This window comes from Aotus nancymaae, unplaced genomic scaffold (assembly GCF_030222135.1).
Source record: "Aotus nancymaae isolate 86718 unplaced genomic scaffold, 86718_ANA_hifiasm-v0.15.2.pri h1tg000036l, whole genome shotgun sequence".
Lineage (NCBI taxonomy): Eukaryota > Metazoa > Chordata > Mammalia > Primates > Aotidae > Aotus > Aotus nancymaae.
Window position 1 is genome coordinate 221,764 of NW_026988450.1, and position 26,866 is coordinate 248,629.

The window sequence follows — 26,866 nt, forward strand, 5'->3', positions numbered from 1 at the left end:
TTTTTTAGTGATCGCCATTCTAACTGGCATGAGATGGTATCTCAGTGTGGTTTGATTTGCATTTCCCTAATGACCAGTGATGATGAGCCTTTTTTCTTAATGTTTGTTGGCGCATAAATGTCTTCTTTTGAAAAGTGTCTGTTCATATCCTTTGCCCACTTTTGAATGGGTTTATTTGTTTTTTTCTGTAAATCTGCTTTAGTTCTTTGTACATTCTGGATATTAGCCTTTTTGTCAGATGGGTAGATTGCAAAAATTTTTTCCCATTCTGTTGGTTGCCAGTTTGCTGTAATGATTGTTCTTTTCCTGTGCAGAAGTTCTGGAGTTTAATTAGATCCTATTTGTCTGTTTTGGCTTTTGTTGCCATTGCTTTTGGTGTTTGAGTTATGAAGTCCTTGCCTATGCCTATGTCCTGAATGGTTTTGCCTAGGTTTTCTTCTAGGGTTTTTATGGTGTTAGGTCTTATGTTTAAATCTTTAATCCATCTGGAGTTAATTTGAGTGTAAGGTGTCAGGAAGGGGTCCAGTTTCAGCTTTTTGCATATAGCTAGCCAGTTTTCCCAACACCGTTTATTAAACAGGAAATCTTTTCCCCATTGCTTGTTTTTGTCAGGTTTGTCAAAGATCAGATGGTTTTAGACATGTGGTCGTACTTGGAGGCCTCTGTTCTGTTCCTTTGGTCTCTATCTCTGATACTGTAATCTTGTAGTATAGTTTGAAGTCAGGTAGCGTGATGCCTCCAGCTTTGTTCTTTTTACTTAGGATTGTCTTTGGTGAAGACAATCACTGCCTTTGGTGAAGGGATGGTGGTTTGTGGTGATTAAAAATATCTTTTTTACCTGATAAAGGCCAGGTAGCAAGGATTGAGCTGTGTGGGCTCTTTTTTGGTTCCATATGAAGTTTAAGGTGGTTTTTTCCAGTTCTGTGAGGAAGATCAATGGTAGCTTGTTGGGAATAGCGTTGAATCTGTAAATTACTTTGGGCAGTATGGCCATTTTCACGATATTGATTCTTCCTAACCATGAGCATGGAATATTTTTCCATCTGTTTGTGTCCTCTCTTATTTCATTGAGCAGTGGTTTGTAGTTCTCCTTGAAGAGGTCTTTCGCATCTTTTGTTAGTTGTATTCCTAGGTATTTTATTCTCTTTGTAGAATTTGTGAATGGGAGTTCACTCGTGATTTGGCTGTCTGTCCGATTTTGGTGTATGCGAATGCATGTGATTTTTGCACATTGATTTTGTATCTGGAGACTTCGCTGAAGTTGCTTACCATCTTAAGGAGATTTTGGGCTGAGATGTGGGGTCTTCTAAATATACAGTCATGTCATCTGCAAATAGAGACAATTTGAATTCCTCTTTTCCTAATTGAATACCCTTTATTTCTTTTTCTTGCCTGATTGCACTGACTAAAACTTTTAATACTACGTTGAATAGGAATGATGAGAGACGGCACCCTTGTCAAGTGCTAGTCTTCAAAGAGACTGCTTCCAGTTTTTGCCCATTCAGTATGATATTGACTGTAAATTTGTCATAAATAGCTTTTATCATTTTGAGATATGTTCCATCAATACCTAGTTTATTGAGAGTTTTTAGCATAAAGGACTTGAATTTTGTCAAAGGCCTTCTCTGCATCTGTTGAGATAATAATATGGTGTTGTCTTTGGTTCTGTTTATGTGGTGGATTACATTTATAGATTTGTGTATGTTGAACCAGCCTTGCATCGCTGGGATGAAGCTGACTTGATTGTGATGGATAAGCTTTTTAATGTGCTGTTGGATTCGGTTTGACAGTATTTTATTGAAGATTTTTGCATTGATGTTCATCATGAATATTGGCCTGAAATTTTCTTTTTTAGTTGTGTCTCTGCCAGGTTTTGGTATCAGGATGACGTTGGTCTCATAAAATGAGTTAGGGAGTATTCTCTCTTTTTGTGTTGTTTGGCATAGTTTCAGAAGGAATGGTACCAGTGGAGACACAGTTTTTATCTGAGGGCTCCAGGTACTGCCATGTGTAGAGAACTGCTTTGCATATGTTTACTGTTGCTTTTACCTTTCGTCCTGTACTCCCTACAGTTTTCTTGCAGGGTTCTAGGCTTGAATTTAACCAGATACTATTTTCAGAGTTCATTTTGCCTTTTTTTTTTTCTGTAAGGTCACAGCATTGAAAAGCAATATTGGGGGAATAATTACCTACATAACTGGACAAAGAATACAGCATTTGCTTCTTGTATTTATATGCATATCATTTTAAATAGTACTGTTCAAGAGGTGATAGATATATGATCAAGACTAAGAGTGTGGACTCTGGAGCTGGACTGCCTGGGCGTGCATCCAGCTACGCCACTCATGAGACATCCCACCGTGGACAGATGTTTAACATCTTGGTGCCCCAGTTTGTAATCTGTAAAGTGGAGTCATAATTGTACCTACTTCACAGTATTGTGTAAAGGGGAAGCATAAATGAATTACTTCATGCAAATAGAATTATATGAAGAAGGGCTTAATAGTAAATTGAGATTGACATGTAGAGGGGCTATGGCATATTTCTGAGTATAAGAGGTTTTTAAATTTTTTCTGGTATGTATACTATAAACAAATACATTCAGAAATAATACCTGTAGGAAAAAATACTAGGTTTTTCTATGGGTATTAATACGAGCAATATTATATATTTATTAAAATATTACCATCATAGTGGAAAGAGCTATATAGGGCACAAGTGAAATACATAACAAAAACAGTTGCACCAATCATGGGCATTGTTTGAAGGTTTACTAAATGCCACATGCTGTGCTAAGTCCATTCTGGTTTTAATAGCTAGTTCCTCATCTGGCTAGTTATGTAATATTGGAGAAGTTCCTTAATCTCTCTCTAAATTCTGGTTTTATCATCTATCCAGTGGGTACTGATATCTATTATTTCTACCTCAAAATGATATTATTTGAATAAATATAATATAGCGAAATATTAATGAATTGATAATAAGATAATAAACTTTTGAGATAATACATGGATAACCTATAGAGCATGTAGCTATAGTGATGATTAACAAGTGGTCTTGATTTTTCTTGAAATTATAGTTAATGTTAGGAGTTGATAACTTCTCTTTCTCTCTACATATGTATGTATTTATTTACTTACATTGATAATTTACGTATGATTATATATTTATAAGCATAAATATATCTCAGTGAGTATGTATGTTCATTGATAGGTTAATGTTCTTCTGCAGTGCCTGTATGTCTCTCATTATAAATTGTCTTTCTATTATACATGGAAGTTTTCTTTTTCATAACATTGGTATCCTTACTGTGTGTTTGTGATTGATACTCAAATAACTCTAGAGTCCAAATAAGGGACTCATACCCAAGTGCTCTTATTTGAGTGTTCTGTCAGCAGTTGGCAAGGTTATTCTTGACTGGAACTCTGAGCCCACTTTATATTTCTCCATTTGCACCCATCTGCTGAGCTCATTGGGAGCTTTCCCACCTCCGCAGCAGCACTCATAGCTGTCCTTGTGTCCCTGGTACCTAGCAGAGTGTTAGGTGCCAGCGTATAGCAGGTGGTAAGTAAGCAGTACTTGTTTTAGGATTGAATAAAATGAACTAAGAAAGAATAGAAAAGGAGGTAAGCTGATATTTAGCTGTCATATTTCCAACAATATGATATTTTTAGGACATAATATTGGCTCATATTTCTAAGAATCAGAAAACCAAGCTTCCGAGAAAACAAAAACTGACTTATGACGATATGGCCTCTAGGAAGAGAATGTGGTAACAAATATACTTTAAAATTTTGCATGTTTTATCTGTCTCTGGTTGTGGGTATACAATACAGTAACTGTTTGAGTGATTCTGAAGTTTTCTTTCTAACTAAACTTAATACATTATAATTCATTAAACAGAGGTGGACTAGCAGAAAGATTAAATGGACTGCAGAATCGAGAGAGATCTTCCATTTCTTTGTGGCGACATCAATGTATTTCTTACCAAAAGACACTTTCAGGTAAGGCTTGTACAGGCACCTGAGACAATGTGTAAAAGCAATTTTAGTTAAAAGAATTTTTTTCTTCACTTTATTAATATTTCTTTTTTTAAATTATATTTTAAGTTCTGTGGTACACGTGCAGAACGTGCAGGTTTGTTATCTGGTTATACATATGCCAGGAATTTTTCCATTAAAATATATGAAGTTGATTATTGCTATTTTCATAACTTTTAAAAACAATGTTTGTTTTTCCAACATTATAATTTTGACATACAAAAGTGATACATAATTAATATCTACAACTTGATGAGTTTAAAGATAAGTATACCCTTGTGAAACCATCACCACGATCTGTGCTGCAAATCTACCCTTCACCTCCAAAAGTTTTGATCTGTTCTTATCATTAAGAGCACTCTACCCTCTTAGCAAAGTTTATTTTATTTTATTTCATTATTTAGAGACAGGTTCTCACTGTGTTGCCCAGGCTGGAGTGTAGTGACATAATCATGGTGTACTGTAGCCTCAAACTCTTGGGTTCAAGCAAATCCTGTCACTCCAGCCTCCCGAGTGGCTAAGACCACAGGCTTGTGACACCATGCCCAGCTCCTCTTAGCAAAATTTTAAGTATACAATGTAGTATGTTAACTATAGGCAGGATACTGTTCAGCAGATCTCTAGAACTTATTTATCTTATATAATCAAAACTTTGTACCCTTTGATGAATATCTACCTCCCTGTTGGCAGCCACTGTTGCAGGTTCTGCTTCTGTAGTCATAGCACGTAGTCAAGCAAAAGAAATAAAAGATATCCAAGTTGGAAAGCAAGAGGTAAAGTTATCTCTGTTTGCAGATGACATGATCTAATATCTAGAAAAGCCTGTAAGACACCCTGCCCCTGCCAAAAAAGGTTAGAACTAGTAAGTGAATTCAGCATAGCCACAGGATTAAAAATCAGCATACAGAAATCAATTGCATTTCTATATATTGACAATGAAATTTCTGTATATTAACTACGAAATATTTTCTATTGGAAAATTAAGAAAGCAATCTCATTTACAATAACATCAAAAAGAATGAAATACTTGAATAAACTTAATCATGGATGTTAAGGACCTGTACTCTCAAAACTGATTGTTTTATTCATGTGTCATATAGGTCTCAGAAATTATTCCAGGAGATGAGTCTTTTCTTCCAAGGTCTGATCACTGAAAACTCTTGTTTCTTAACAAATTGTTTGATATTGAAAAGATTCCACATGTCTAGAAAAGCCTTCTCTCCTCCTAAACAGTGCTGATTTAGTGGTTTTTTTTTCTGTGTGTTTCCTCCATCTGGATTGCGGGGATGGGTGGGTAGGCACAGTCACGTATTCCAAACCAACAATTATTAGTCTTTCATGGGGGATCGTTGGGATATACGTTTTAATAGGCTTCCAGGTGATTTTTGCACATGCTAGGATTTAAGAAACATTATTCTTAGAGTTGATCCCCCCATTCCCAATAATATATTCTACTAAATAGAACAATATATTCTACTAAATAGAGCACTCAATTGTTATGTTCTCAACTATTATATTACACATTTCTTTAGAAGACTTTTCAATTCTCATCTCATTTATTCTTTCTAAAATCCTTTCTGAGGCCAGGTGCGGTGGCTCATGCCTGTATTCCCCATGCTTTGGGAGGCCAAGGCAGAAGGATCACTTGAGGCTAAGAGTTCAAGACCAACTTGGGCAATGTAGTGAAACTCATTCTCTACAAAAAAAATTAAAAATCAGCTGTACAGTGGTGGCACCATCTATAGTCCTAACTACTTGAGAGGCTGAGGTGGGAGACTTGCTTTAGCCTAGGAGTTCTAGGTTGCAGTGAGCTGTGGTTGCACCTCTGCATGCCAGCCTTTGTGACAGAGCAAAACCCTGTCTCTAAAAAAAATATAATAAAATCCTTTCCCAGCTGTCACTTAGCAATTGTCTTCTCTCACATTCTTGTATTAAAGTACTGTAATATGAAATACATATATATGTGTGTCAGGATGACCTAATACATATGACACAAGAATACTTTTTTTTGAGACAGAGTCTCACTCTGTTGCTGAGGCTTGAGTTTAGTGGCACGATCCTGGCTTACTGCAACCTCCATATCCTGGGTTCAAGCGATTCTCCTCCTCAGTCCACCAAGTAGCTGGAACTACAAGCACCAGCCACCACGCCTGGCTAATTTTTGTGTTTTTAGTTGAGATGGGGTTTCACCATGTTGGCCAGGTTAGTCCCGAACTCCTGACCTCAGGTGATCTGCCCGCCTGGGCCTCCCAAAGTGTTGGGATTACAAGCTTGAACCACTGTACCTGGTCACTTTTTCTTTTATACATATCTGTGGGTCGATTCATTGTTATACTTATGACTTTGTTTCTTGTTTTTTTTTTAATATCAATTATTAGGACATTAAATAATAATCTTTGCAATTCATTTGATCACCTTGAAGCCCAGGCAGACATAAAGGTTGCCTTGTCTTATTATTTAAGGAAGTCTTAATAGCTCATTGGCTTAAGCACAAAAAAGAATTTAATGGTACTTGTAATTGAATGCCACAGGGAAAAGACTTCATGCTTCAGACATACTGGTTTTGAAAAGGCTGGCAGTCATCTTCTATGTGGTAACTCTCAGCTTCAAGTCCAATAAAAAGAATGCTTTCTTTCCAGTATTTTACCAGAAATGCCCAAAATGACTTTCATTGATCTGGTAGAGACAGGAGTCCCTGATGGAAGTCATCCTAATGACTGGCCAGCGTGGACTACAGTCAGTTACACTCTACCAGCCATATGCTTAACTCATGATTATTTTATTTACAGAGTTATTTGATAAAAATCAGCAGGAACCATTTATAATTCTATAGTATGTTGTCTCATTTTAGTCATTCAGTGATTCTTCATGTTCTTGTATTTATTATAAGTATTTGCATGTGTATATTTAACCTCTCGAATGTGAATGACCTTGAACTGGAACTTTCTTTTACAATCTACCTACCTCCACCTCTAAATAGTTTCTGTTTAATCTTTGTGTCACTCATCACTTTGGGATTCTATCATTATAAACTTCTTTTGTTCTGCTTGAACCAGAAAAATATTTTTCCTTGCCACTTAAATTCTCAAATTGCTCCTCCTTCTGTCCTCCTTTTGCCTCCCTTCTTTTGAAATAATGACATGAGAGAATGGTAAGCTTGGGTTTCTTTCAGCTGGATATAAATGTTTGCATTATTCTGTCTCAGGAAGGCTGCTTTCAGTTCTTAGCTGTAGCATGAGCTTTGTGTTGGGTTGGGGTGGATGGCGAGCTATCGGTTGGAAAAGAGGAGCCTGGCACACAGCCCTCTGGCTACTGAAGGTCTCAAGGACTAGAACCTGAAGATATCATTTGCTTACTTCTTTGGCATTTATGCAGCACTTTTGTTTCCTTTTTCTGCATGAGGAGATAGAATGTTAATTCTGTGAGGACTCTTAGAGACCTTCCAGTCTAAGCTCCTCTTTGGCAGATTGCCTAGAGGAGGGAAGTGACTTGCTCTGATTATCTAGCCAAGGAAGAGACAGGGCCAAAACCAGGCCTCCTGGTTCCCGGTGCCATGCTTTCAAACCCTGCCACACTTCTGCCATATGAAAATAATCATTTTACTCCTCTGCCAGTTTCCTGTTGAGATCACTAGTGGGGAATAACCAGGTAGTCTGAATTGGACTTTGTGTGTTTAGTCAGGTAGTGTCTTGAATTTTGCTGATGTTATTATAGTCTCAAAAAATTGTAAATATCTTCCAAGTAGGAGCAAACTTTGAACTGGATCATAAATTCTTAAGGAATAGTTTGGGTTCTGTCTGTCCTCTTTCCTTCAATCTCATCCTCGTTGTTGCATCACATTTGGAGGTTTGATATCTATGGGTACAATGCCAAAGGCTTATAGTATATAAATCATTGAGTATGCAAAGTAATCTTCTGAAAGAGTTTGCTTTCCTTACTTTCCAGATGAAAAAACTGTAGGTTGAGTATATGCTACAGATAACTAAGCCTAGATTTGTACTCTGAAGTCCAAGTTCTTATTCGCTAATCTCTACAGAGCTTCATTAGTTAATCTGTTTGGGCTAGAGAAAGTTAGGCTTCAGAAGACAAGGGATTAAGGAATCAGCAAAATTAGAAATACTGATACAGATGTTTTTCTTTTGAAAAAAATCTTTCAAAATGTAGGTCTTTATCACATTCTTGAGACAGTACTAATTGGAGAAGCATAGGACATAGGTTTGAAGATTGCAGAGACTGTGTAAATTGTGGAACTGTATAGGATGTCCTAAAATATTATGATTTTGATGGGAAGTGGCAGATTGTCTTCTTAATTATTGATATTAATGTAAGTTAGAAATCACTAGGCATTATCATCCTGGTTACTCATTATAGTGAATTGATCAAATTGTCAAGTATGTAGTTGACAGAATGTCTTCTGCAGGTCTGGATAGAAAAATACCAAGTTAAACATGTATGACTGGTGGTCCAGAATGAAGGGAGGAAAAGGTGATTTTTTTTTTTGTTTGGCTCATAACCAAAACATAGCTTATTTGGAATGTTCCTTACAATATCACTTCTTAAGTTTTGTTCTAGACATTAAGTGTAGCATGTCAAACTGAGGTTCTCCTTATTTATCTCCTTAAGAGATGAGAAATTTTGGTTTACAAAATTGATCTGTAGATTATAATGATTTAGCTTGAGGTCTTTCTTTCCACTTGTCTTCCATTTGGCGAGTATTATTTAATTACCCCATGGTTAAGAGGCATGTTTTTTCCTGTATATTGATTTAAAATGTTTGAATGTCTCTAACACTTCTTTTTGCCCTTTTAAAACACTTTGTATTTAAAAATAATTACAGATTCATATGCAGTTAGAAATAATACTGAGGGGTCCCTTGTACCATGCCCATGGTTTACCCCAGTAATGGCATCTTTTATAACTGTAGAATGTCAGGACAACCAGGATGGTGAACTCAGATACAGTCCATTGACCCTGTTCAGATTTCACCAATAGTACATGCATTTATGTGTGTGTGTGTGTGTATTTTTGTTTTATGTAATCTTGTCACCTGTTACTATGATCTGAATTTTTGTATCCTAAAAATTCATATGTTGAAACCTAATCACCAATTAGATGGTATTAGGAGGTAAGTAAGGCTTTTGGAAAGTGATTAGGTTACGAGATGGAGCCCTCACGAAAGGAATTAGAAGAGACCCTTAAGAGCTAGCTGGTCCTTCCACCATGTGAGGATACATCAAGAAGAATCCATCTGTGAGAACATAGGTCCTCACCAAACACAGAAACTGCCAGAGCATTGATCTTGGACTTCCCAACCTGCAGAACTGTGAGAAACAAATTCCTGTTGCTTCAAATCCACACAGCTCTGGTTTGTTGTTATAGCAGCCAAGATGGATTAAAATACTTGGGTAGATTCATGTGACTGTCACATAGTCCAGACACAGAAGGATCCATCACCACAAAGATCCTTGTGCCACCCTTTATACCCATAGCCACCTCTTACCCACTCTCCTTCCTCACCCCTTGCAGCCACTAATCTGTTTAACATTTCCATAGTTTGTCATCTAAAAAATGTTACAGAAATACAATAATATAGTTTATAACCTTTTGGGATTGGCTTTTTTCACTCAGTATAATTCCCTGGAGATTTATCCAAGTTGTTGTGTATGTCAATATCTCACTCCCTTATAGTGCTGGGTAGTATTCCATGGGACCAATGTGCCACAGTTTGTTGAACTCTTCGTTGACTGAAGGGCTTTTGGGTTGTTTCCATATTGGGTCATTACAAATAAAAGGTGCCATAAACATTTGTGTACCAGTTTTTGAGGGGGAACATATGTTTTTATTTTTCTGGAATAAATGATCAAGAGTGCTTTTGTCAGGTGTTATGATAAGGACATGTTTTGCTTTATTAAAAAATGCATATGAATATCAAATATTTCAGTGAATTTCTCTAATACATCTTTCTAGGCTTAAGAAATTTTATTTTTAACATCTTTGGTATGTGGGTGTCAATTTTTCCTTTCTTTCCTCCTGGATAGCTGACTTTGCTGGGCTGTTTTATAACTCCTGCTTATACCTTTTAACAATCGATGTTATCTTCCTTGTTGGTGCCTTCTAGTACATTTCAGTATAAAAGACATACATATCAAGATTCTTTGTGATACACTGAGAAGGTATTGAGCTTGGCTTGAAAAGAGCAGCAAGAAGCCAGGCACGGTGGCTCACGCCTGTAATCCCAGCACTTTGAGAGGCCGAGGCAGGTGGATCATGAGGTCAGGAGTTCGAGACCAGCCTAGACGACATGGTGAAATGCCATCTCTACTAAAAATACAAAAAAATTAGCCAGGTGTGGTGGCGCGTGCCTACAATCCCAGCTACTCTGGAAGCTAAGGCATGAGAGTCACTTGAACTCAGGAGGCGGAGGTTGCCACGAGCCGAGATGGTGCCACTGCACTCCAATATGGGCAATAGAGCAAGACACTGTCTGAAAAAAATGAAAGAGCAGCAAGAAGCACAGGTGTTGCACACAAAGGCCTTGCAGAGAATGTGGTTTGATGACAGGGCAGGGGAGCCCGGATCATGCAGGGCCTGGAGGCCTTGGCTAGATTTTACTTCCAAGGCCATGTCATGGAAACTTGCATTTTAAAATGTAGCTATGGCATAGAGAATGGACAACTATAGAGGCAAGGGGAAGTTGTGTTCTGTTTATCTTCAGAAATCATTGTATTTTTCAAAAACTTTTTTTAAAGAGGAAACAGTTTCCCGACATCACTTTGCTCTTTACCTGCATGATGGTGAGCAGTGATACTCAAAGCATTTTACATGTATGTCAACTAATTTAGCCCCCGCAATTACCGTTTCAGTTACGTCCTGCTCTCCTTACTTTGGAGATGAGGACAGTGCAGACGCAGGAGAGTATGAATGGGTATAACCCTGTGTCCCTACCAGTGGGTGGTGGAGCCAGATTTACACTGGGCAGCCTAAGTTGGTGGCCCATGTTCGTGGCCCACTCGTCTTGGGGGCGGGTCTGCGCAGAACTGAGTTCAGGAGATGTGAGTGCAGCAGTGGTTGCACCCTGGCTCCCTTGTCTGATCTCTGTGACAAATATTTTCACAATATGTTTGATACCATAGTTTTAAAAACTAAAAAGTTACAGATGTTCTTTTATTTTTTTGAGTAGGGGCTCCCTCTGTTGCCCAGGCTGGAGTATAGTGGCACCATCACAGCTCACTGCAGCCTCAACCACCTGGGCTCAAAGAACTCCTCCCACCTCAAAACCTCCAGAGTGGCTGGGACTACAGGCACATGCCACCACATCCAGCTGTTTAAAAAAAAAATTTTTTTTTTTCTATATAAATGGAGCCTTGTATGATTTCCAGGCTGTTCTTGAACTCTTGGCCTCATGGGAACCTCCCTCCGCAGTCTCCCAATGCATTGGAATTACAGGCATTAGCCACCACACCCGGACCTTAGATGTTCTTAAATGCAGAAAAACTTCTTGTATTATACAGGAAGAATGTAAAAAAAGAACAGGTGATACCAAAGAAATTGATGGGCTTCAGATGAATGATTTTTCATAATGAGATATTTTGGGGGAAGTAGGAGGGTCTTGCTCTGTTGCACAGGCTGGAAGTGCAGTGTCACCATCATGGCTCACTGAAGCCTCTACTTCCTGGGCTTGAGCAGTCCTCCCACCTCAGCTTCCTGAGTAGCTGGGACCACAGGCATACACCACCAGACCCAGACAATTTTTAAATTTTCTTCATTGAGACAGCTTCTCACTATGTTCCCCAGACTGGTCTTGAGCTACGGGGCTCAAGTGATCCTCCTGCCTCAGGCTCCCAAAGTGCTGGAATTATAGGCCTCAGCCACTACACCTGGTCTCAACATGAGATTTTTGTTCCTGAAAGTTCCCTTTAAACTTCAGGGAAAAGGGTGTAGGAAAAAATAAAAATACAAACAAAATCAATGAAGTTCAATAGCCGTTACTGCTGTCGAGAGCAGGATTCCCCCTGAATTGTTTTTCCTTCAACGTAATCTCTGTCGGATATGTTACCGTATGTGTGAGGGTGTGTGTGTGTGTCTGAGTGCTCGCTTCAGAACACCCTCCGATGTGCCTGTAAAGGTGGAACTGCTGCGGGTTTTCTATGTGTGTATGTGGGAACGTGTATGTCTTCAAAGAGTATTAAATATGTCATACTGAATTCAGTATCCTAAGAAGCAAAGAATGAACTTAGCTCTTCGTATCAGTATTGCAGTTGTAGCTTTTGTGTTAGGATTTGTTTTGTTTTTTAGCTTTTTGCTAAAAAAACATATTCAGCTGAAACTTTCATAGGTCACAAAATACCATAACTTGTGTCAATGTCTTTTGTCTACTTCTCAACAGCATCTTGATGCTGCCACCAGGGAGCCTTGCGTTCATTTTACAGCACTAGCCAATACATGGGTACCCCTTGCCACGTAGTTTGTGGGCAGCCCACCCCAGCTTACCTAGATTAGGTACTGAGTCTCTTTAAGAAATAAATTTAGGCCGGGCACAGTGGCTCACACCTGTAATCTCAGCACTTTGCAACAGTCAAGCGAAAGGGTTGCTTGAGCCCAGGAGTTTGAGAGTAGCCTGGGCAACAAAATGAGACCCCATTTCTACGAAAAATTAGCCAGGCATGGTGGGACATGCCTGTGCTCCCAGCTGAGGCAGGAGGATCACCTGAGCCCAGGAGTTCAAAGCCGCAGTGAGCTGTGATTGCACCACTGCACTCCAGCCTGGGTAACATAGTGAGACCCTGTCTCAAAAAAATTTAAAAAGAAAAAGAAAAAAAAAGAAATGCATACACAGTGAGCTGTTGGATAAGTTTCGATTTCAAGAATTCTTGTTTACTTTTTTGTCCATTCAAAAATTTTAATTTCGTAAAATCTTTGTGTTGAGAATAATTATTTCCTTATTCTTCCTACTGTGACTTTTGCAAAAATTCACTGCCTTATTATTTTTCCAGTGCCACATTTTGTTACACATTATCCTAGTCAAAGTTTTTGTTGTTGCTTGGTGGGTTGTTTGAGTTGTGTTTGCCTCCAGAGCGTAGGCTGGAGGGCAAAAAAATCTCCTGACACTCTGTATTCCTCCTTGGATTTCTGCAATACTAGACTTGAAAGTTTTTCGAAGACTATGAAGTGAATAGACTTCAGATTGATGCAGATAACGCAAGTAAGGCTGTCCTCCAGGCTAGACACTAAGCACGTTGCACTCACAGCCTTCACATGGCTGTCCTCAGGGTCGCCCAGCAGGGTAGAGTGTGCCTTCCAAACCCTAACAGTGTTCACATATTCCACACTCTAGCCCATAGAGTTACAGATTATTTGTTAAAGGAAGAAGACTGATTTGGGGATCAGGGAGGCAGGACCTCTACTCTTTTAAATTTTAAATTTTTAGCTGCCTTTTTTTTTTTTTGAGCTAGAATCTTGCTCTGTTGCCCAGGCTGGAGTGCAGTGGTGCAGCTGTGGCTCACTGTAACCTCCGCCTCTTGAGTCTAGATGATTCTTATGCTTCAGCTTCCTGAGTAGCTGGGATTACAGGCACCCACCACCATGCCCAGCTAGTTTTTGTATTTTTAGTAGAGCCCACCTCAGCCTCCCAAAGTGCTAGGATTGCAGGCATTAACCACCACACCCAGCTTTTGGCTGCCTATTAAGCAAGGCACTTTTTTAAAATTTAAGATCACTTCCATTAGCTAATTTAAAAACAATGATTCTCATTTAAATTTATTATAGAGGGTAAGTAACCAAGTAATATTCTCCGTATTTTTCAGTCATACAGAGGAAAATTTTGCGTGTGCTCATATTTCTGTGTTTAATCTTGTATGAAGTAAATGCTTTACTGGCCCCTGTATCTGGTGGTGGGGATTGGATACTGGGAAGTGAGAGTCACAGATACCAAGCCGGCAGGTCACATTCATTTACTTACTCAGCAGTTGCTCAGCAGGGGCCTCCAGTGTGCTAGGCTCCTTGCTGGGCCCTAAAGACACACTGTGAATAAGCAAGATCTGGTCACTGCACCCTTAGACCTTCTCTTTTAGTGGGCTAGATGGATGACAAGCAGAGAGAGAAAATCGGGACAGGTTAGGAAAGTCTGTGTGGGTGTGGTGGGAGCTGTGCAGGACAGGCTATGGAAGCGAGCTTCATGTTTACACTGTGTAACTACAACTTCTGTCTACTTTCTGAGCCAGAATATCAATGTGAGTTGCCTAAACAGTTTTGGGATAGTGGGAGTTCTGTTATTTATTTGTTTTTGCTAGAAAAATTATATTTTATGTAACAGATTTGAAATAGCCCATATTTTAAATATTTTTTCTTGCATAAAATTATTATATTTGAAAGATTTCTTTAGGTTATTATTGAAGTTCGATAAGAAGCAGTTTATTTAGTGTACGTTATGTTCGCCCAGTAGGGTGGAACAAAATTTTGGTTTAGGATTACCTTTGCCATGTGAATATTTGCTTTTATTGAATTACTATTTTGTGTTGAAATATAAGAAACTACAGAAAACACAGATATACAACTTAACAAGTATTATATAGCAAGTGCCCCTGTAACTACTACTACGTAAAGAATAGAAATAGGCCAGGCGTGGTGGCTCACACCTGTAATTCCAGCACTTTGGGAGGCCGAGGCAGGCAGATCACAAGGTCAGGAGTTCGAGACCAGCCTGGCCAACATTATGAAACCCCGTCTCTACTAAAGATACAACAACAACAACAAAAGCCGGGCCTGGTGGCGTCACCTGTAATCCCAGCTACATGGAAGACTGAGGCAGGAGAATCACTTGAATCCTGGAAGTGGAGTTTGCAGTGAGCTGAGATCTCACCATTGCACTCCAACATGGGCGGCAGGGCAAGACTCTGTCTTAAAAAAGAAAAAAAGGAATAGAAATAGATGGTTTTCCATTCAGTATTTTTTTACTCACTACAGCGATAGTGTAAATTGATGCCTTGTGCCTTTTTATTTTTTCTTGGCAAATGACTGTAATATTTTGGCTAATCAGCCAAGTGCAGTGGCTCATACCTGTAATCTCGGCACTTTGGGAGGCTGAGATGGGTGGATCAGGAGGTGAGGAGATCAAGACCATCCTGGCCAACATCCCATCTCTACTAAAATACAAAAAACTAGCAAGGCATGGTGGCGCATGCCTGTAGACCCAAGTACTCTGGAGGCTGAGGCAGGGGAATTGCTTGAATCCAGGAGGCAAAGGTTGCAGTGAGCCAAGATCACGCCACTGCACTCCAGTCTGGTGATGAAGCGAGACTCCATCTCAAAAAAAAAATTGTCTATTCTTTTATACTTTGTTTCCTGCTACTTTCATTCAACATTTATTAAGCAACAAGTAGATGTCCGTCATTGACAGAACTGTCTGATTTCATCATAACATTATAATTCATTTTTCCTTGCTTTCTTTTTTAAGATATTAAAACTTTATTCTTTAGAAGGAAACAAAACAGTATTTCACACTTGAAGATGTTTTAATATCTTAGTCTGTTTTGTGTTGCCATAATATAACACCACAGACTAGATAATTGATAAAGAAATTTATTTCTCACATGTCTAGAGGCTGGGAAATCTAATACCTGCCTCACTGGAAGAACACAAGCCTGAGAGAGGGAGGGGAAGGTGGTAGAATTTATCCTTTAATGAAGAACCCACTCCCATGATAATGACATTAATCCCTGAGGGCAGAGCCTCAGCACCTCCTAAAGATCACCTTTCAACACTGTTGCATTGGAGATTAAGCTTCCAACACATGAACTTTGGGAGACACATTCAGACCATAGCAATAACATCTATAACTTTCCATTTATTGAAGTACGTTTTGAAGAATCAGAAGAAAGGAAGAAAGCCTAAGAGAATAAAGTATTTCTTAGGATTTGTAAAGGAGAAAAACTGTGATGAGTTACTGCTTGAAGAATATTGTGTTTATATAATTTCAAGAGAAACTAAAATCATATACTATTTCCATTTTCTGATGATTATGATAAAATACTCATACAGGATAACACTCCTGGATGCTTCTAATGCTTTTAGACTTTCTTCACATCATATAATGGTTTGGAAATATTTGTAAACATTATAAATATTTATAAAATATAAAATATTTTTAATAACAAAAAATAAATTGTCAGAAGCAGTTAAGAATTCCACTGGAAAAGGGGTTGGGACAGGGTTTTTTTTTTTTTTTTTAATATGCCTTTTATAAAAGAAAAATCCATCAAAATCAAATATGGTTTTTACCATTGTAGGGAGGTAAATGTGAAGTGATAGACAACTCCACCCCGAATTTTACTTATGAAGTATAAAACATTATACTTCTATGTCAAGAAATGAAAAATTCAATAACAAGACTAGTTTCTATAATACGGTAGTTTTCCAGAACGAAGAGTGTAGTGGTCTTTGTCCTTGGACAAGATTAGTTGTCAACAGCCTGACAGGCTTGGTGTGTTATCTCCAATACCTCCACACCCTCCTTGTTACTGTGTGAACCTTAGGTGAGTGTCTCTGTGTACCAGATGCAGGGGAACAAGGAGGCTGGGACAGCCCTGACCCTCAGGTAACCTCAGGAGCAGTGGATGTGGTGCTCCCACAGTCCAGCCCACAGAGTGGGGTTTCCTCAGTCTCATCGCAAGTGTGTAGCCAGAAATCTGGCCCCCCACCTGTTTCTTACTGCTTCCAGGAACTCCTCCAAAGCCCCTGAGATGGGTTGTGGTCTAGGGTCACCACTTGAGTGGCTGGGAGGGAAGAAGGAATGTTGAGGTTGGCAATTTCTTTTCTTTTCTTTTCTTTTCTTTTTTTTTGAGACAGTCTCACTCTGTCATCCAGGCTGGGGTGCGGTGGCATAATCTCAGCTCACTGTAACCTCCACCTCCTAGGCTCAAATGATTCTGCCACCTCAGCCTCCTGAGTAGTTGGGATTACAGGTGCCTGCCGCCACACCCAGCTGATTTTTGTATTTTTGGGTAGAGATGGGGTTTCACCATGTTGACCAGGCTGGTGGTCTCAAGCTCCTGACCTCAAGTGATCTACCTGGCCTTGGCCTCCCAAAGTGTTGGGAATATACACGTGAACTACCATGCCCAGCCCAGGGTCAGCGATTTCTATACAGAAATGGTGTGAGCAGGAGGCTGAACAAGGAATTCTGTGTAGATACATGGGTGTCTATAAGATTTCACTAATTTCCTTGATGCAGTATTTTCTAATAATTAAAGCCTAACTTGGTGTAGAAAATGGTAGACTGGTCATTTCTCCCAAGACAAGTCAGTTGGTAAAATAAGATCCCTTTTATTTAATTGAAAAATAAGTGTTAGAAAATACATATTTAATCTAAGTATCCTAGTATTGTATATTTAAACCCAGAAAAGGTAGGTGTATGACGAGCTGCTTATTTCATTTAGCCAATTCTTGGCAATAGTTTATGCCTTTAAAGTCTTTAGTTTCTGTGGGGATTTTTTTATGAAATATCAAACATTTTTAAAAACAATTTGTTTTTTTAGATTTAAGAAATGAGAATAACACGGATTAAAGAAGGGTTGTTAATGTTGTAGGTCAACATCTTTTAAAAAGTCGTTTAAAATTTTTTCTTAAACTTCCTTGCTGGGTTGTCTTCTCCGTCTCTGTGCTTCAGTTGAAGCCATCGCCCACTTGGCGTAGGTCAGCTCTGATTTGGCCAGAGAAGTTTTGCTTCATTTCTTGTCTTACTTCCCCTTTCCTCTGGGGTCAGGGGAGCTGACTCTGGATTATCTCCCGCTTCCCTCTGGCCAGTAAAACCAGAATGCCAACTACAGTGTTCAGACTTTTATTTTTCCCCCTGCTATATCCTTAGCCATGTTTCAGTGCAGCGGTGATATTTAATATTATTCTTTGCAGTCATGGGCCAGAAGAGTTTGTGTAAATACTGAGGCTGAACTATTCTCGTGAGGAAACAAACTGTGATACAAGTTAGAGCTATGACTCCATGTCACAACGTATCCTAATTTCCAGTGGTCATTTTGTGTATTAACAGAAGAGTAAAGAGTTCTTATTAGAATTTAATAATACCAAGTTATTTGATAATTTTATTAAAAATAATGGTGAGACCTAAGAAATAGAGGAAGGGGTACTTAATACCAAATTCAGTTCCCGAGCTGTCACTCCATAGCTGCCTCCATTTATGCCTTTGTTCCTAGAAATACATTATTTCTTGTACATTTTCATACCCAAAGAACTATGAAGTGAGATTCCGTGGTACCATGGAATTAAATGATGCTTTTAGATTCCCAGTGTATTTATTTCATCTGTACTTTCTCCATTTCTTTTTCCATGAACAGAAAAATGTTTTCATTTTTCATATAGTTTTAAGGTTAGTTTCTCATAGACCTGAAGTTTAAGAGATTCTTTCTACTGTGTTGTAAATGATCCAAAAATAAGACTGCAAAGTTAGTCTATTCTAAGTATATAGTGTGTAAAACATGTTTCCTTCCTGTTGAAACTTGTTGATTTCCGTATGTGGCTTGATAAATAAATATTCATTCATAGGGTTAAATTGGGACATTGTTTATGGTGAAAATTATCTATACATTGAAAACCCTGTTCTTGGCCTTAAGGAAAAGTATTGATTTTGGCGAGGGAGCATTTTCTTTGGCTTGCTCAACAAATACTCACTTTTACTCTCCAGCCTGGGAATCATGCTGGCATTTGTCTATGCTGTGAAATTTTGTGCATACCATCTTAACCTTTCCACTAATCTAGTTTTCCAAACTTCTTTAGCTCACTTTTATTTTCAAAAGGGTTCTAGGTTTTCCGTTGGGATCCTGTTGCCTTGAGAAGCCTGTTGGAATGCACAAGCCCAGACTGGATTTCTCCTTACCGTTCATGGAGCTTGCTGCAGGGGGCATGGGTCGCAAGGCAGGTATCCGTGCTCTGCCCAGCCCTGGTTGAAGATCTTCTGGGAAGGTGATCCTAGAATGGATCACTGCTTATCATTCAGCACTTGTTATTTTTCTGACCAGATGGTAAATTTGTTTTTCTGTTTTAATATAGGGAACTTTTCAGCTGGCAGATGGAATAAACAAGTTCTTGAATTAGTAAAATTCCTTGTGAAGTTGGAAAAAAATGGAAACTATGCTTTTGTATTGGGAGAGTGATTTGAAAGAGTAGCCTGTAGCCCATGTTCACTCTCTTTCCTTCCTAGTACTGCACAGTCTCTTTTCCATCAGTGTGCAGAAAACATCACCTTCCTGAGTGCCGCCTCATTGCAGCACACACATGGCCTGTCACCTGTCTTCCTCAGCTTCAAGGACAGTGCTCCTTCTTGGTTTTCTGCCTTCTGCTCTCATTTCTCCATGTGCTACTTCAACATGGGCTCCTCAGACTTGTGCCAGCACCTCTTTCATTCTTGTTCCATGTGCCCCTCCTTGGTATTCAGTGACCTTCATGGCTGCTTCTGCCCAGCCTCTGTTCTGCCGAATCTCACGGCCCCACCCCAGTCCACCTGCGCTTGAGCGTCCTGCACACCTCAGACGCAGCATGCCCCACCTTTTCCTCCCCTGGCCTGTTAACTCAGCAGTCTTTGATTGGGCTTTCTCTGACATGTTTTCTATTTTTTGTTTTTTGGGTTTTTTTTTTTTGAGATGAAGTCTCACTCTGTCACTCAGGCTGGAGTTTAGTAGCATGATCTTGGCTCACCGCAACCTCTGCCTCCCGGGTTTAAGCAGTTCTTCCGCCTCAGCCTCCCGAGTAGCTGGGATTATAGGTGCCAACCACCAAGCCCGGCTAATTTTTTGTATTTTTAGTAGAGACAAGGTTTCATCAGGCTGGTCTCAAACTCCTGACCTCAGGTGATCCACCTTCTTCAGCGTCCCAAAGTGCAGGAAGTACAGGTGTGAGCCACTGCTTCCGGCCTCTCTGACATGTTTTCAATCTGTCTCATCCCCAGATTCAGATGATGATTCCACTTCAGAGTTGTCTCTCAAGCATATCTCCTCATTTACTACATCCACTGCAACCTCTGCTCAGGCCCCTATTCTCTTGTGCCAGGATTGCTGTGTTAGGCTCTACCTGGTCGTCTCGCTGCCATCGACCTTTCTTTGTTTTCAGCCTGTCAGGATTATCATCCTAAGAGGCAAATCTGATACTATTACCCTCCTGTTTTAAGACATTTTCATTGACTGCCTGGTGTCCATGGGACAAAGCTTCATTACCTGAAGGCTCTTTGGGGTGACATTCTTCATCATACACTCAGCCCAGCTGCCTTGGTGTCGTTTTTCACTGCCCCCTTTCTGTGGCCCCCAACCTCCATGTGCACAGAATGCAATATTTCCATGAGTCAAAGCTGTGGCTTTCATGGGATAAGCTGGGCAGCAGGCCTGATACATGCACTTTTATCTCTTAATGCTTTGTTTGTAATTATACTTCCAGTATCCTGTAGTTAATACAGTTAATTCCCCAAAATGTAAGCAAATAAGAACTGCAGAAAGTGCTACAGAGATGTATAGGGCATCCCTGAGCCGTGCCTGGTAATTGAAGAATGTCACGGCATGGCATCAGAGTGCAGAAATGGCCCTCATCGGGCGGTGTTGGCTCTGGTCCCAACCTGGCCGGGGCTGAAGGCCTATATGGGTTACTTCATCTGTGCTGCAGTTTTTTTAACTGAGAAAGGGTGACTTTGTTAAACCGTGGGTTATTTCCACTTTTTAAAGTCGGTATTGTTGTTTTCCCCGTCTTGTCTGTTATCCCCGTGTGAAAGTCTCTCTCAGAGTGCTTTTAACTTTGTGTCTTTTAACTTTTGTGTCTGATGCCCATGAGCCTTCCCAGCACCAGTACAGTCTGATCTTGTGCACACCTTTCAGGAGAGGCACTTCATGGTAATGGTCGCTCTGTGTTTTTGTCACTACATTATCTCAATTTAATCCTTAAGCTAATTTCTCTTCTCCTTTTTCTTCTTGTCCCTACCTATTTGTTGAAATGCCATAGGAAGAAGATGGCAGCAAGACACAAACACCTTCTTGTGTCTAGGAATTGTGAATTTCCCATACTCCACTTGGACATGCCCTATTCTGGCTTATTACACGGTTTGCCTGTTTCCACCCAAATTAAGATGAATTAGAAGTTGTTCATTAGAATGTCCTTTATTGTTAGTTAGTCATTATGCCAGGGGCCGGATTGATGTTGGAGTTTAAAAATCAAGGATAACGGGGCAGAAGGATGCCCCGGACTCTGTCAGTTCATCAGTAAGTGTATTTTCAACTCTCCCTGCTACAGAGATTCAGTGTGTTGGCCTCATGCTGGAGAGGCCCGATGCCCAGGTGCTCCTAGTGTTCCTCGGGATGGTTTAAAGGTAGATTTGTGAGGACTATAGTGACTACCCATAATTAGTAACTTACTATTTTAACATTAGGTTCTTGCAGTTTTTCCCAACACATTTGTTTCTCAGTTGATGCCACATTTATAAAAATGCAAATACCTAAATATCTGTTTCTGTACTTTGTCATTAGCCATATGACCTTTTAAAAGTTTTCAGTGTGATTACTAGACACCATTTTAGTTCTATTTTGTGAGCCAAAATTATCATCTATAGTTGTATGAAATAAGGTGTTTTAAATGAAAATGTTTTCAATAAAGAACCCCCATTCTGGATACTCAAGAGTGGAAGGCATGGCTGGTCATCGGTGTCAGTGTTTGTTCTGGGCAGTCCTGTGTGTACGGCATTGTCCCATCTCAGCTCAGGCTGCCATCACAGAATCCCATAGACTGTAACATAAAGAACAGACAGTTCTTTCTCACAATGCTGGAGGCTGGTAGCCAGGGCACAGCGTGGTGGGGTCCTGGTGAGGGCCCTCCTACTGGTCTTAGGCAGCGGCCTTCTCACTGTGTGCTCACAGGGCCTTTCCCATGTGTGTGCAGGGAAAAAAACAAGTCCTCCAGTGCTGCCTCTTATGAGGAGACTAAGCCTGTCAGATCAGGGTCCTACCCTTAGGACCTCATTTAACCTCAGTTACTTCCTTGGTGGCCCCATCTCCAAATACAGCCAGACTGAGGATTAGGGGTTCAACATAGGAATTTTGAGGGGGCACTAACATTCAATCTATAACACACCCCTCTTGTCTGGCTCAACTTGATTTGGGGATCTGTTGCTTTTCTAGAGCCTTTGTTTGCTTTATTCTTTTTTTTTTTTTTTTTTTGAGACAGAGTCTCACTCTGTCCCCCAGGCTGGAGTGCAGTGGCACGATCTCGGCTCACTGCAACCTCCGCCTCCTGGGTTCAAGCGATTCTCCTTCCTCAGCCTCCTGAGTAGCTGGGATTATAGACACGCACCACCATGCCTGGCTGATTTTTGCATTTTTAGTAGAGAAGGGGTTTCACCATGTCGGTCAGCCTGGTCTCAATCTCCTGACCTTGCGATCTGCCTGCCTTGGCCTCCCAGAGTGGTGGGATTACAGGCATGAGCCACGGCGCCTGACTTTGAATTTCTTTTAAAATTGGATATTTCATTCTCATTGCCCACTCACTTTCTACAGGACAGTATAGACTATTCCTACAGAATGAGTCACAGTGGGAGGTGGGGTCACTGTGACCCTGGAGGCCGAGGTACTCAGCTAGGCTTTGACTGCTCTCATCACTGGGGATTGTGAAAACAGTCTGATTGCCTGGTCAGTCTTGTCTACTTTTTTGTTTTGGGTTTTTGTTTTTTTTTTAAGAGTTGGGTTTCAGATTTCTGTTTCATGCTTAGAATAATTGTGGCTTTCGGAGAAGAATATTTTAAACTGGGTGAAAAGGCAAAAAATGTGGAATCAAGAAGTGAAAGCACAATTGTTTACAGTTCAGTAAGCAGTTGTGGTAAAGAAATGTGTCTATTCATCATTGCCAGATGACTTCAAATTTTATGGGGGAGCATAAATTTTAAGCAAAAATGAATTGTGCTGTTTATAGGATAAATATGTGAATTTCTCCAGAATTTGTTTTTTAGGCATTATAATCAGGATCTCCTGCTTGCAGCTTTATGAATTATATCCTGAAGCTATCTATGAAATGAATCTGATGCCATCTTATCAGATTTACTCAGAAATTAAAATTTTGATTTACTAAACATTAATAATACAATCAATAATTTAACAGATATTTACTTACCGAATCCTTATGGGAACATATTGTTATGTGTTTGAGAGTCAGTGGTAAAATTGCTGTTTGTTGTAACTTCTCAAAAGAAAAGACAGTATAAACAAGTAAATACAATGAAGCTTTTAGTGCATGTTAATGAAAACATGATACAATAGAATGAATAGATTAAATGTCATTTGGATTTGATTTTGGAATGTATTATTTATTCTTCTCTTTGAAGCATCATCTGAGTCGTAGTTTAGCTTGCGTTCCCTGAGTACACACAAAGTGCAGTTGAGGTGAGGTAGAGACAGGTCAGGAGCATCCTGGTTAGCAGTGAAATGGAGACTGGAAACACAGTCCCCCACATGCTTCACATCAGTTTGTATTAGGATTCATTTTTCTTACATATGTATTGGTACTGATTCAGGTGCAACACAGAGTTCATGGTTTAATAGATGAAACCATTTACTTTCTGTGTTAAATCAGAGGTATAAACAAGATGTACAGTGATAACGTAAAGGGAAATGATAAACTGCAGAGTGGAAAGGAGAGTTATGCCCAGGGAGAAGCTCACCAGGGAGGCACTGATGGAACTGTCTTAATGCACAATTGTTTAAGTTTCACCTTGTCATAGAAATAATTTTAAATTGCTTGAATGAAACTATGGAATTTGAGACTAGAGCAGTAAGAAGTAACAGCTAACCGAGGACTTTCCATACGAGGGCAAGTAGTTTGGATTTCATTGAGTGGATAGCCATGGATGGGTGCAAGTACACGGTGGCTGTCATTACACCTACATTTGCGAAGGTCATTCAGGTGGGCCTTATGAACAGTAGGTTGGAAGAATCAGGTACTAGACTATTATAATAACTAAGAGACATCTCAATATTAATATATGTCTTGTTACCAGTATTCTCATACTACCTGCACTTCCCAGAAAAGAAATGCATTTGTTGTCTAGAAATCTTTTTTTTTTTTTTTTTTTTGGAGACGGAGTTTCGCTCTTGTTACCCAGGCTGGAGTGCAATGGCGTGATCTCGGCTCACCGCAACCTCCGCCTCCTGGGTTCAGGCAATTCTCCTGCCTCAGACTCCCGAGTAGCTGGGATTACAGGCACGCGCCACCATGCCCAGCTGATTTTTTGTATTTTTAGTAGAGACGGGGTTTCACCATGTTGCCCAGGGTGGTCTCGATCTCTTGACCTCGTGATCCACCCGCCTCAGCCTCCCAAAGTGCTGGGATTACAGGCGTGAGCCACTGTCTAGAAATCTTTACTGTCTCAGTAAATGTTAATTCTGTTCTTATTCTTGCTCAGGCCAAATACGCTGGAGTCATTCTTGTACTCTCATTTTCACTCCTTGTCCATAAACAAGTCCTATTGACTCTACCTTCAAAGAATATCTAGAATCTGACCATTTCTTACCTCTCCTATCACTCCCTAGGTCCCAGACACCATCATCTGTCCTGGATTGCTGCAGACTCTCCTAACTAGCCTCCCTGCTTTATCCCTTGTCCCCTCCAGTCTGATCTGAACACAGCTCATCATTTACTGGCTTCTTATCACATCCAAAGGAAATACCCAGGTTCACACATCTGAAGACAGAAGGCCTGTTTCTTCCCTGCTTGATCATTTCAAACTGATTTGATCTTCTTTTTTCCTGCCCAGGCTCCAGCTGACCACATTTAGTCCCAGGCAGAACACTCTAAAAAGCTGGAGTGAACTTTTGGGGAAAGCTAAGACCAGTAATCAGTATGCTGGGCCACCGGAATATAGTCCTTTTTCTTTTGGCATTTGGAAGGCCTAAATGATCATAAGAATTATTAAAGTCAAATCATTTGACCTAAGTCTGAGCTATTCTCATTTAAATGCAATCCTAAGATCCTAGTCGGGTATTAAATTCTGTTTATATTATTGTGCTAATGTAAATTTGTTGATTATTTGTTAACTCTTGGAGTCAGACTATGGCCAGAGCACAGAGATTTGGCATAGGTTATAGGATACACTGTGAACATTAACCTTGACAGTGAAAGTGGAATTAGGTAGAATTAAAATTGTGTAGCATGTTGGGGAGGGAAAGCGTAGAGCAGGGTGTATGCCCGTCTTCATTTTACAGCGCTGGGAACCCCAAAACGCTATGCCAAGTGAGTAAAATAGTGAGTAGAGTTTGTTAAATATATTGTTTAAAACTTCACAAGTAACTAACAGAAGCACCCCAACTAAAACCATTTTAGTAATTGATACATGGATTATTTTGGGGGGAAAGACATAAAACACTTTTTAAAAGAGAAAAATGTACACTGATTGCATAGCACAGTAGTTTGGAGTGTGCGCAGCAAGATGAATCACAATCATCACAGCTTGTGATAGCCAGCGTCAGAGTGTGTACTAAAGACAGAATCATGTACACATAGGAAGCAGAAGGACTTTAAAACCCCCTCATGTCCATCGCTGACCACTAGTGTTTGCTCATGATTGTGTGTGTGTGTGTCTGCACACTTACATACATGCTGGGTGATAGTGACAGGGAATAAAACGGTGGACACTTGATGAATTGACCTGAAGAAGACAAAAAGTATCAATTTCTGGGAATACTGCAACATACGTTTTAGAGCAGGAAACTGGGTAGGCTAGCCTTCTGGGATATCTCTGAAGATCAAGAGAGGCAGAACAATAATGTAGGAGGAAAATTCCAAATTACCATGTGGTCAGTGTTTGGAAAATGGACAACTTAACATTAGTGGCAACAATTATGTTATGAAAAGTATTTCTGTTAGAAAGACTTACTGTCCTCTGTCAGAGAATAATTTCAGTATCTCTCCCCTTATACTAACTTGCTTCACTGTGTCTTTTCTTGTATAGTTATTTGTTATCCTCATAATAGATATTAATTAAAGATAACCTACTTAGGAAGACTTGACAGTTGACATGAGTGTGATTGGACCCTGGCTACCTGTGTATTTCAACAACAACAAAAATCGCATTGAACTCAGTAGTCACAGACATATTTTGTTATTCTGTCATTTACTCAATTTCGTATTATTTTTATTTTTTTATTATACTTTAAGTTCTGGGGTACATGTGCAGAATGTGCATGTTTCTTACATCAGTATACAGATGCCATGGTGATTTGCTACATCCATCACCCCATCATCTACATTAGGTATTTCTCCTATTGTTACCTCTCCCCAATTCCCCCACTCCCTGGTATCCCTTCCCTAGCCTCCCCACCTCCGCCAACAGGCCCCAGTGTGTGATGTTCCCCTCCCTGTGTCCATGTGTTCTCATTGTTCAGCACCCACTTATGAGTGAGAACATGCAGTGTTTGGTTTTCTGTTCTTGTGTCAGTTTGCTGAGAATGATGATTTCCACCTTATTCCATATCCCTGCAAAGGACATGAACTCATCCTTTTTTATGGCTGCATAGTATTCCATGGTGTATATGTGCCACGTTTTCTTTATCCAGTCTGCCATTGATGGGCAATTGGGGTGATTCCAAGTCTTTTCTATTGTAAACTGTGACACAGGAAACATACACATGGATGTGTCTTTATAATAGAACGATTTATAATTCTTTGGGTATATACCCAGTAATGGGATTGCTGGGTCAAATGGTATTTCTACTTCTAGATCCTTGAGGAATCACCACACTGTTTTCCACAATGGTTACACTAATTTACACTCCCACCAACAGTGTAAAAGCGTTCCTGTT

General features: G+C 39.8%; 1 protein-coding gene across 12 annotated transcripts in view; it reads left to right on the plus strand.

The window, feature by feature from the left end:
* Positions 1 to 26,866, plus strand: part of SPIDR (scaffold protein involved in DNA repair) — a 415,411-nt gene that overhangs the window by 122,330 nt on the left and 266,215 nt on the right. For all 12 annotated transcript variants that reach the window (XR_002478925.2, XM_021672883.2, XM_021672887.2 and 9 more), the window contains one exon: positions 3,904 to 4,004. Coding sequence is in view for 11 of the 12 variants with exons in the window: in XM_021672883.2 (XP_021528558.2) it covers positions 3,904 to 4,004 (101 nt within the window). In the remaining variant the exon portion in view is untranslated. The remainder of the gene's footprint in view (positions 1 to 3,903; positions 4,005 to 26,866) is intronic.